Genomic DNA, 13,032 nt, shown 5'->3' with positions numbered 1-13,032 from the left:
ATAAAAAATAACAAAAAATAAAAACGATATTGGACAGCCAAAGTTTTATGTGGTAAAAATTTAGTCTTAGTTTTCTAGTTTCTCTGTTCTTTCCCGAGCAAAAAAGTTTTTGCTATGTTGTACATTTGTAACTTGTAAGACACCAAGACGGAGACAACACAGGCGGGTGCGACGTCCTCTTAAGGAGTTCAATCAGTGGCGTATAGGAAGACTCATGAACGCCTCTGGCAAACTTGGAAATGCACCTTTTTAAAGATAAAAAAAATTGACGAAATTATATTTTTTAACATTTTTATTTTTATGTATATAATAATTACAACATTATACAATCATCAGTTATTTCTGATTATTTTTAAAATGTTGCGCCATTTTTCTTTTTCATTTTTGAACATTTTTATACCTCACAGTCAATAGTTTTAGCATCAAGTATCCTTTTTTATAATTTTTTCCATTTTATACAGTTATGTTTATGCAGTAAGTTAATTTGATGATCAGGCAAACGAGGGTTCAAAAGTTTCCGATCGCCAAGACCAGAAATAAAAGCACAATTTGCGGTACAAAAAAAATGCATGGAAAACAAAAGTTTATTTTTTGAAATACTATACATTAACTATTGCCTTTGAACCTGTTCACCATTAGTAAGTTTTCTGAAAAACCATTTATTACTAAGATTACAATTATTCTCATCATGTGGATAGTAGTTTTGATTAAAAGTGATTGGAGGAACATGTTCAATTAAAATAGCTCTTTTATATTAACCTTGGTGTTATTTTGGGAAATTTCGCAGGATCATGACTACAGTTAATGGAACACAATTCATCATTACGTAGTTTGTGCAGATAAACAAAATCATTTCGAAATGTGTTATGAAGAAATTTAATTTTAAAGGTAGAATAAAAATAAGTACTATTTTTAAAGCACAATTTTGCGCTCCTTCGGGATTTGCGCCCCTGGCGTAGGCACAGTTCGCCATACCCTTGCTACGCCACTGAGTTCAATACATGCAATTTTTTAATACATTTTGTATGAGTTGGAATTCAAGCATAAATAAATGCACAAATAATGATCGTTGACATTATTCATGTGTTTTTATGAATTTATGACTAGTTTAAAATATTATACCATTCCGCCTCTCACATGTTAACAATAATTATTGTATTATCTCACGAGTAATATTTTTGACTAAAATGTTAAAAAGGTATCTACTAAAATGTTAAAAAGGTATCTACTATTCGTCCATAGTACCAAAAAGTGTAGTGATTTGAAAAATGTATACCTAATTAATATTCATCCATAACATTTTATTATTTTTAAACGTTATCAGAGTATATACTCTGTTCAAAATACGACTAGACGATGAGTTTTGCGCACTTTGTTCGTGGCGGCACCCGACGGGCGACACGTGGCTATAGTGGGGACGGCGTCTGACCGTCGCGGAATGAAAACTGGTCGCCACCAGGTCATCCATCCATTTTAATAAAACCATTTTTATGGACTAAATATTAAACTTAGTAGCCAGTAGTGAGTAGGGTATACATTTTGGACATCCACATACTCAATGACGAGGTTCACTCGACACATAATATACAATAGTTATTTCCCCAATTATTTAGGTTACTTACACCAAAAATTCATTTCCAAATGAATTATTCAAATTTCAATGTGCTTCATTCCCAAAAAAAAAAAAAATCTAGAGACCTTTGACAGTTTTATGTCAACAATTAAAATAAATTGCATCTTTGGATATTTATTTTACTTCAACCTGTTGTAAAATGGAAAAAGTTGATTAACTAAATTCTAAAAAATATATACGAACAATTTTATTCAAATACTAACCATCTCAAAATGTGGATAGGTATTAAATTGTTTTATTGTACTAGTAAATAATAGTATTGTTTCAATGCATAAACATTTTTTTTATATTTTCACTGTTAGTCATGTACCCAATTGTCTACAGCTTTACTAAATATTAAGTTCAGTATTGAAAATACGAATAGAGTAATATTATAGTTATAATTTAAAACTACAAGTAAGACTTTTTTATAACTTTATAAGCATAATAACATTTTATAATTCATATTTCATAATGATATTGTGATGTAAATATTTTATGTCATATATAACTAATCAACAATAGATTTTTAAAAGAACAGGTATAAAACTACAAAACTTCATTATTTTACAATAAAATTGTTTTCAATAAAAGCATGTACAAAATAATTATTGTCCAATGCACTAAAATGCATTTTTCAATTAATTTAAACAATCAACAAAATCTAATAAATGAATAATTTATCATCTATTTAATAATTTTTAAATACTAATAAACAACAGCAATGTTATACTCCAGTAATTTAGGAGGATGCATTATGGACTTTTTTCTACATTATACATATTATTGTTTGAGAAATTTGAAAACGAACAACAATATATAAATATATTTATAATTCACATAACTGAATTTGAGATTTTACTTTAATAATTAAAACAAAATATTGAAATAACTGAAAGTATGCTATTATTAATTTTGAACCAAAGTATATTTAAAAAAAAAACCGGTAAATTGACTTAATTCTATTGACAAGATAAGAAATTAATTGGACGGGGTATCAAGAAATAAACAAAATAAGTTATGTGCAGGGCTTTCTTTTGAACAAAATAAATATCATTATCATTACACAGTTTATGCAGCTTTTGCAGACAGTTTGCTGACCAATTCCTTCATCTTTTCAGTAGAGAAAGATTTGGGGCGTTCGATGGGAAGACCAAGACCACGGTCCCAAACCAAAGAAGCTAATACTCCTAGAGCACGGGATACTCCAAACAATACTGTATAGTAATTCATTTCTTTCAAGCCATAGTACTATAAAATAATATTAAAAATGTAAGAATGATTTGAGACAGTATAATATTATATACATAAATTATAATATTTTATATCTAGGTAAATTCACACACCTGTAATAAAACTCCAGAATGAGCATCTACATTGGGCCATGGGTTCTTTACTTTGCCAAGGTCATTAAGTACTGGAGGTACAACTTCAAATACTTGTGATACTAATTTGAACAATGGATCATTAGGTAAATGTTTCAAAGCAAACTCGCGTTGGCAAGTGTAACGTGGGTCGGTTTTACGTAGCACAGCGTGTCCATATCCTGGTACAACTTGTCCACTTTTCAATGTTTTTAAAATGAATTCTTTTAGTTGTTCTTTGGTTACAGAATCTCCAACTTCTTTACGTAATTTTTGCAACCAAATTAAAACCTAAGAATGGAATCAATATAAATTTATTTTAAATGATTTGTAATTCTGAATTCATATTATTTGATTATATTAAATATTATGATATATTATAGTAAGCTAAAATATTATGTTAAAACCATCAATTAATTATACATGCAAGACTCTTGAGTAGAAGCATACATAGGGGATGCCCATAATGAAATTACAGGTTCAATTACCCTATTGTATGCATATTGCTTTGTGTATATACTATATTACATAATTAAACCCTTGTTGCCTGTACGTACTTTTGATGAAACCTAAGGTTTATGTTTTTGAATAGTCTATATCAGGGTGGTCCAACCTTTTATAGTTGGCGGGCCAATTTATACTTTCATAAATACACTGGGGGCCACTAGTCTTACGTTTTATAGTAATTTTTAGTTTTTTTCTGAAAAAATTTATGATTTTAATATAAGTTTTCTAGGGCAGGGGACCAAAAAAGACTAAGGGCTGCAGGTTGGACCACCCTTGTCTATATAAATTATGAAAATTTGAATTAGAATTGTATACTTGCTGGTAAGTGATAAACATCAATGTCAATTACATACTTAGATGGTGCATTCTATTTTTAGAAATTGGTTTACTGTCATTTTTCAAAACTAGGTTGATTAAAAACATTTTTGTGGAATCAACAAGGAAAATAGAAACGTTAGACTATCAGGACTTGATTTGATGATGATTTATCGTAATATAACATTAATTATAGATGAAATTGTCAATATTTTTTTAAAAATATATAAAAATTAATTTTACATAGGTAATAATTATAATATAGTAATAAATATTTATAAAATAAAATATTGCAAACTCAATTTCTATTGTTTATGCTTTAATAATAACCACTTGGCTCCCTAAAACATTTCTAGTTATGGCTATATTAGTGCTATGCTTGACTAGTGGTGATTGGTAGTGATGGGCACTATCGAACTATCCGATAGTTTTAAACTATCTAATTCGGTCGATAATTTTGAAAAATCACTCGATTGTTTTTTGTAACTCAATAGTCAAAACTAGTTGGTACCAGACATCCAGACGTGTATTACTATTTACTACCGAATGAAAACTATCGGTATTTAAAACTAGTCGGTGGAGGATGTGTGCAACTACCAAAAGAAAACTATTGAGTGTATTACACAATAATTTTTCAAAAAAATCTATGGTTAATAACATCTATTCAATCGAGAAATTACTTGGTTGTTTTGTAAGCTATTGAATGACAATCGATTGTACAAACTATTCGGTAGTGCCCATCACTAGTAAATGGGCCCTTAGTGAAAATAATTCCTATATACGTCACTGTTCCTGAGTTTGATAAAATCTCTAATATTAAAGATAATTACCTCTTGGTTAGCAAGTCCATGCAATGGTCCAGCAAGACCACCCATACCGGCACTGAATGAAAGATAGGGATCAGATAAAGCGGATCCTACTAAATGGGTAGTATGAGCCGATACATTACCACCCTCGTGGTCAGAATGGATGGTCAAGTACAATCGCATAAGTTCAACAAATTCTTCAGAAGTATTTGCTCCCAACATGGATGTAAAGTTTGCACTCCAATCGCGTTCAGTGTCAATAGTGCCAACTTGATTTCCGCCGTGATAAATGTTCCTGTAGATTGTTGCTGCAATTACTGGTAATTTAGCAATCAAATCCATGGAGTCTTCGTATGTATACTAGATCAATAAAATTATAGAATAAATTAAAATGTATTGTGTTGCTGACATAACAAATATTGCGTATGTTTTGAACACAACAAAAAAACAAAAAATATCCAAATCAACCATTTGTTTATGTTTTTTAATATTAAGTTTGCAAAAAAGTTTTTCAGGTTTGAACTAACAAATTTTAGAACACAAACTTTTTTTTTTTTGTATTTGTAATGTCAAAAAAAAAAAAACAATATTGCACTGTCAAAGAACCTACTTCTTATCACATATTTATTTATTTATAATTAGGTAAATAAAACTTGATATACAATATATTGTAAGAGTAGCATAAAAGTAAATGTGAAAACAATAGATAGTGAGAGATAGCTTGATGGACAGGAGTGAGGGAAATTGCTCATAGAAATCACCTTTTATTATTTAGATGATGTTGTTTTTATTTCCATTATTATTTACGGATATGAGTATATGAGCAATAGGAGATTAGGGGATTTCGCTAGAGTGGAGTTTAAAATGGAATTTTTGAAGATTATTAGGTCATATACTGCGGGACATCAGTTAGTTATCTAAGACAGATGTTTTCAATCAGTGTGTTGCCTATTACTGTGATATAGGTATGTGCGAAGCCAAAAAATAGTTTATTTATATTTTATGTGTTCAAAATATAAATATATTACATTATTGTGACGTTATGCAGAAACCTACAAGCAACCCTACTAGTTATGCAACTGATCTATATTAAAGAAATATGTTTTTAATATGGGAATGAAGAAATATACAAAATGGATCAGGGATTTCTATATAAAATGGAAGTATTATAAAGTTATTAAATTAAAGATCAAAGAAAAAACCAGAACTTACCTCCCAGTATTGTGACTTATGAACTCCATTGGTATAAGCCTGTACAAATTTGCTTTCTGAATTAAGCAAAGCAACGGCAGATGTTAATTGTGTCATGGGATGTACAGTGTTGGGCAGGTTGTTAAGCATAGTGACAACATGTGATGGTAATTCAGCGCGTTCAGCCCAGGTTTTAGACACCCATTTAACTTGTTCAGGTGTTGGAATCTCGCCAGTTATCAATAGCCAAAATAATCCTTCAGGAAGAGGTTCGCAACCACCAGGTGCTTTGGGTAATAATTTTTGACATTCAGGAATAGAATAACCACGGAAACGAATACCCTCATCTGCGTCTAATACAGATGTTTCTGTAACTAAAGCCTTGATACCTCTCATACCACCATACATCTAAACAAATAAAACCATTTCATTTATGAGTATTTTTTTTTTTTTATTTGGAATTATATATTTAATTACCATGTCTACAGTTACATCACCGACGACTGTAGATCCATGTTGCTTTCTGAAGGCTTTGATTTCCTCTCCACTCTGCTTTAATTTTTCAGCAACTACAGATTTCAGATCGGTAGATGCACATGCCATTGACCGAGAAGCAGTCCATAATGGAGCAGCAACCTAACAAGCATATTTAATAATTATATTTCAAAAATGTATAAAATAAATTAAAGAATATGCCGCTCATATGTTTGTTTTATCAGACGAAACGGGCTTTCCCCCAATATACAGATTATACTTTTAATACAATACATTTTTAGAGCAATAATTTAATTATTATTAAAGCTAGAAAGAAGGGCCTTGATTAGCTAAATACATTCAGCGACATAGTGGCTCATTTTGACCATAAATAGTTGAGGAAGTAACAAGTGAGAAAGGAACAGGGTGGCTAGAGATTTAGACAGGGACATTGAAAGAGATTTTGGATAACAAGTACGGCAAATAAATTTTTCCTTTGCATAAAAGTAAAAATAAAACAAATGAGAAAAATCCCTTTCTTTTTCAAAAATGGTAATTTAGTGAGTTTTTATATAAAAATATTTTTTTTTTTTTAATAATTAAATTTTAATATTAAATTTAAGAGGTAGGTACCAGACTATGTATTTAAAATTAAATTAGCCAATAGGTCATGTACTTACATATAAATATATAATCATAAAGATCCTACATAATATGTATTATGAGAAAGACTATTTTTTTTTTTAATGATAAGATAATATAAAAATAATTTTAATATTTAATTTTAAACATAATTTACAATTAGACAATTAAACAAAAAAGTTTAGACTTATCTATGTAGGTATGGAATTATAATATTAACCAGGTACTCAATCATAAAAAATAATTGATTATTTTTTTTTTATGATACTGATAAACTCGAGGATAAACTATATATTAGATAATTTAATGATGCGTAACATTTTTAATAATACCACATTTTCAATAATTATTTGAATAAGATAACACCATCAGCACAATACGAATAGGTTTTTTTATTTAATCTGATATTTAAACGAAATAATATTTAATTACCTACCTAATATAAGGTATATTTTCTGCCATTGGCGTCACTAGAGTCAAAATTCTAGGGGGGCAAAATAATTATTTACAAATAATTACCTTCTGTTTATTTATTTAAACATAAAAAATTGTATTATTATTTTTTATATATTTAGGTAGGCACCCAGGATATTTATAATTTTAACTGAACTTTGGTTACCTCTATTATGATAATTAAGTACTCATACATTTTAACAATCAAAAATTGTTTTAAAGATGATATTTTTGCTTCATACTGTAAGTTATAACTTAAAATTATAAAAACGAATCAGTTTCTTGAATAATAAATACCAAATATTATAATGTTGTGATAGCAAAACAATACCTTTGCTCCACAACAAAATGTATATGTAACAAAAGTACTCCTCGATACCACTTAGTGATGCCTATGATTTCTGATATTAGTATTAGGTATACCTAATAATTATTATATAAGTTTCAATTTTTACACTCGTAAATATGTGTATGATTACCCATAGAAAATTAACAATAAAAGGAAGTACCTACTACAAAATAACTACAATATAACACATATTGTATTAAATGAAGGTAGGTACCTATATAATAAAAGAACTTGAAAATAAAATTGAGTAAATATGTTATTTTTAATATGCCACATGAATGGGGCTGTCATAAGCACATTTATTTGTCAATGGAATATTTTCTGTAAGGTTGGACTAATAATGAAAATGTTTTGATGGTGGCTTTGAGGAGAAAATGTAGCATTGGAAGATATATTAGTTGCCTTAAACAGACTATAATATAATACACTTAAAAATAAATGAATTAATATTACTATAGGTATAATAAAAAAGAAAAACAGAATTTATTCAAAACAAATGACATTAAAAATAGAGCTTGGCCCTATTGGAAAGTCGGCCATGTTACTGCAGGCAGTCGGCATACCAGTCATCGTTTTAAGGACTGCTGAGCAAAATTCTGTTTTATTACAAATATTGTCATAAAAAGTTTTAAATTAGGTACTGTACATTACTACATAAGTAAATCTAATGTTTATTTTTAAATAAAATAGATTTACGTTTTTAACTTATTAGTTTTATAAATATGTACCTAGTAGGTACCTATAAATCAATGTTCTATTATATAGACATAATTTAAATGTCTCTTGAAGTCTTATTCATATTATTTTGGAGCTCGATTATAGTTAAAGTATCTAATGATAAAAAAAATTTTTTAATCCAATACCAATTTGTGTCTTTATAGTTATCAGGTTCAGATTGGGACAGTGAATTACCAAGATTATATCGGTGGGCCAATCATGAGTATTTGACTATAATTATATTTTTATACGATCATGAGAAATTAGTAGAAGATACAATTGAATACAATTATTGAACCATACAGTATCTGTAGTTGTGGTAGTTGTAGTCAACAAACGTTAGAAATCCTAGAACTCGGTAGGCTGATACCAACCAAAGCTATAAACTTTTTATAGCAATAAAATGACAAAAAATTGGATACCTATATAGTATAATATATAATTAAATTATTGTCAAATTGATAAGCAACACCTAATCTAACACTTAATAAATAGAGAATAATTCAACCATGACCCAATACCTAAAAAATAAAATTGGATATGGTCCCAAAAATGTAAGTCATTTTCATTCATTATATTAAAATAAAAAAATAAATTAGCATTTGTTGCCAATTTTTTAATGCCGTTTGAAGAGAACCACCTCAAGGTTGATGGAGGTCATTTGTGAAATAGGTAATTACTTAATAACTCAAAACTGCTAGGTTGTGTATTGATAACACAGGTCATAAAAAAGAAATGTTCGAAGAAACTAACATAAAAATAGTCCTCTCCCCACCACATCTTGACTTAGATATATACAAACTACACAAAATAATAGGTAGGTAGGTAAAGTTACCTATCCAACAACTTGCACATGATTTCGAGAAATAGGTAATGAGTTATATCATACGGCAAAATTTAAAATTTAAACTTGGATAAAAGCTTATATACTAGGTATAACATGATAAGATATTTTTAACTAAGTATCACAAATCGTCGAGAAATTCATATTCGGTAGGAAATTTGGGCATATCACTCCGCGGAAAACACCTTAACAGCGCGAGTGGTGATGGGTGTTCGGAGGGGGAAACTGAAAACGAACTATAAAACGAAACCTTTCAAAGATTAAAAAAGTCGTTTTACTGTCTAGACGTACCTGGTTGATTTCCAAGAGTTTGGAGGCGGTCGAACGGAACAGGCTCATTTTTGCGGCTGGATGATGTCGAACGAGCTAAAAAAACGAATTGTAAAAAACAAATCAATAAGAGCAACGGCCAAACGTGCTTCGAAAACTACTGTTTTCGTCCACACTCTACAACCTCCTTTACGTACAAAAAAATGTAATCAAAGCGTTTGAGCGTGTTTAATTTTGAACATGCGCACCAGTCGGCAGAGCGGGCGGTAAAATGGCGTTGAGCTGCGGCGCGGGTCGGTCGTGAAAAGACCGAAGCCGAACGGCGGCGGGCGAACCGAGCAAGTTGGAGTACGATCCTGGCGGCGGCGGCGGCGTCGGCAAACGAGGTAGATCGGTAGGATGCCCTTCCCTAAGGTCCGGTGTGGCCGACACATCATCCACACGCAAAAATGGCACTTCGATGACGTCACGTCGAGTCATCGCGATGCCCATTGTCGGTGTGACCACTGGGACGTGACCGAAATGTCGGCGAAAACGAGCACGGTAATAATGTAATCGTCCTAATGTATTAGGACTTTATACATTTATAATGTACTATATTATATAATTATTATATTTCTATTATAATTCTTTATAATCGTGGATCCAAGTTTCCAACCCATGGGCCACGATTGTAGAATCTATATTCTATAATCGTGTTGAGTTTTTCAACCGCAGAAAAATTGAAACTATTATGTTATTATAATAATAATATTACCTCTACTGTTATAATGTTATAGATAAATAGTGGCAAATACTTGAAATACTATATTATATCATAATATTATACAATTTACAGTATTAATTGATAATGTCAATTGTCATTTGTGCGCTACTGTGGAGCGGTGAATGACAAATGTGTTATTCTATGATCACAACCCAAGGGCAAGGCAAAATAAGATATCAGCCATGACAAAATAAATAGGTATGCTATCAACATAACTAATATTGGTCGAGAACGCGCACCCCTCCCGAACTTCGCCAAGAACTGTGACGTAACCCATTCACACCAGCAGAAATAATAATAATAATAATAATAATAATAAATATAATAATAATGCATAGACCTTATACTATGTAATAATGGCATATAATATCGGAGAACGGATGACGTAGTTTTTGTGGTGGGAGAACACACAGTTGCGTATCACGAAGTTGATAGCATACCTATTTATTTTGTCATGATATCAGCAATTATCTACATCCTATCAAAGGGTTTTCATACGTGATTTCCTAAACCAAAACTTTTTAAGAATAATTGCCTGCTGTATTGTGTATACCTACTGTACACGAACAACGAACAATGAGCCAATATAACATCTTGAGCCAACTTCGTTTCATCGGATCCAGGCGTATTTTTGTACCGCGGGATGATTATTTGAAAATTATAATATAAATATTAAAAAATAAGGTATGAGTAAATAAATAATTGATTTTAGATTCTGAGTGGAACGATGAATGTATTGATTTTACAATGATGTGTGTTTTTTTTAAATTTTTTTTTAAATTTTTTTTGTGTCTGTGTACACGATAAGTTGTCGAAATAATGCTACGATTTTCAACTTCAGTATCTTGTTCGATCAGAAAGTGAATATCGTTGGTGCATTGAGGAGGTCAAAATTTAAATTTCCCAGTAGTTTTCAAAAGCGCCGGGAAAAACAAAAGAAAAATTAAGGAAAAACGGGAATTTTTGTGATTTTTCACAAAATTGAATTTGGTTTCTGGTGTAACTTTAAAAAAAATGACCGTAGATACATGAAATTTTGACTGAATGTTTATCTTAGCATTTTCTATACACCATAACATTTTCAAAATATTTTGATTTATTTTGAGCTCTTTACGGACATTTTCATTTTCCATTTTTTTTTATTTTTTTTTTCTAAAAATATCAATAAAATTTTATTTGTTGGATAAAAAAGCTTGAAAATTTAATAGAAGGCTCCCACAGTTTTTTTTCATTAGCATTTAAAGTTCAAAAAATGACAAAATATGGAAAAATCACGAAAATTTGCAAATTATTTCGAGTTAGAAATTCATAAAAATTTTTCTTTTTAAATCTAAGATATGAAAATGTAATACAAGATTCCTTATAAGATTATCCACCTTTATCAAACAAAAAATATCTATAAGAAAGTCAAATTAAATTTTTATGATCGTTTGAAATTCAAATTTTTACCACATTGGATATTCACTCGATTTCTCATGTAGCGATTTCCTTATTTTGTTGTAATTCAAAAACGAATAACTGCAGATACATGAAAATTTTACTGAATGTTTATATTAGCATTTCCTATACACCATACAATTTTGACTCTTTTTGAGCTGTTTACGGACATTTTCAGTTTTAAATTTTTTTAGTTTTTTTTTCTATAAATATCAATAAAGTTTTATCTGTTGGGCCAAAAAGTGTATAAATTTAATACAAAGCTCCTGATATATTGTTACAATAGCAGTTGAAAAATATTAAAAATATATGGGAACAATTTTTTTTTATATTTTTAATATTTAAAGATCGAATTTTGAAAAATTTATCAAATTTAAGATTCAATAATTATTTTGTAGGTAGTTAAAAATTTATAAAATGTTCAATTTTTGTATCTAAGGATTAAAAATTTAAAACAAGATTCCACGTAAGTAATTAATTCTGTTACCAAAAAATCTAAAAAATACATTTACACAGTTTATTTTTATAGTCATTTTAAGTACAAATTTGGACGAAATTACATATTAAAAACAATTATTTTTTAATACCATAGATAAGTATATATATGTCTAATACATAAACTGATATACCGTCTCCGCTCAGAATCGTTTTTCTTATACAGTGATATTATATCATTGAATTCAAATTTAATACCAACCATTATACAGTGACCCACTTCTAACCTACTGTACAGCAGAGTGACATCCATTTACCCACCTTTTTTTTTTTTTTATATACACAATGTCACAATGACTTTTCGAAATATTAGGTGTACCTACTGTAATGGATTCACCTATTGAATTATAATTCAATGATTTCTGTCAGCGTATAATATAGGTAATATTAATTTAAATTACCTACAATCAATAAATTAAAATCGTTATTCTCCGTTTGAATATAAAATTTCGTCCGAATCTGAACTTAAAATTACTATTAAAAAAGATTGTTTTCATACAATAATTTTTAGACTTTTTAGTTATAGCAAGAATTACTATTGAAAAACGTGTTTACAATTTTAAATCCTTTGCAGCTGCATAAAGAAACAATTTTATAAAATCAAAAACTAGTACATATTGCGTAAAAATCTGCAGCTTTCCTTGAATGTTTTTCCAATGCTTTTAAAAACCTCTCGGAAATTTAATTTTTAGCCCCTTTATGCCTAAAGCACCGTCTAAATTCACTGTCCTGTCAGAAAAGGCCCTGTTGTAGAAAATTGAAGAATTTTTACTGCCCCGATAGGCAGATA

General features: G+C 29.5%; 1 protein-coding gene across 1 annotated transcript; it reads right to left on the bottom strand.

Annotated features, from left to right (window-relative positions):
- Nucleotides 1–1,900: 1,900 nt before the first annotated feature.
- Nucleotides 1,901–9,924, bottom strand: LOC100162475 (probable citrate synthase 2, mitochondrial). Its single transcript, XM_001950147.5, has 7 exons — nt 9,742–9,924; nt 9,566–9,640; nt 6,273–6,431; nt 5,817–6,203; nt 4,629–4,964; nt 2,959–3,267; nt 1,901–2,863 (listed from the first exon to the last, which is right to left on the bottom strand). Exons 2-7 carry the CDS (start codon nt 9,611–9,613, stop codon nt 2,684–2,686), a joined length of 1,419 nt encoding a protein of 472 aa, XP_001950182.1. The 5' UTR covers nt 9,614–9,640; nt 9,742–9,924; the 3' UTR covers nt 1,901–2,683.
- Nucleotides 9,925–13,032: the final 3,108 nt, after the last annotated feature.

This window comes from Acyrthosiphon pisum, chromosome A2 (assembly GCF_005508785.2).
Source record: "Acyrthosiphon pisum isolate AL4f chromosome A2, pea_aphid_22Mar2018_4r6ur, whole genome shotgun sequence".
Classification (NCBI taxonomy): Eukaryota; Metazoa; Arthropoda; class Insecta; order Hemiptera; family Aphididae; genus Acyrthosiphon; species Acyrthosiphon pisum.
This window is presented reverse-complemented; position numbering and strand designations above follow the sequence as displayed.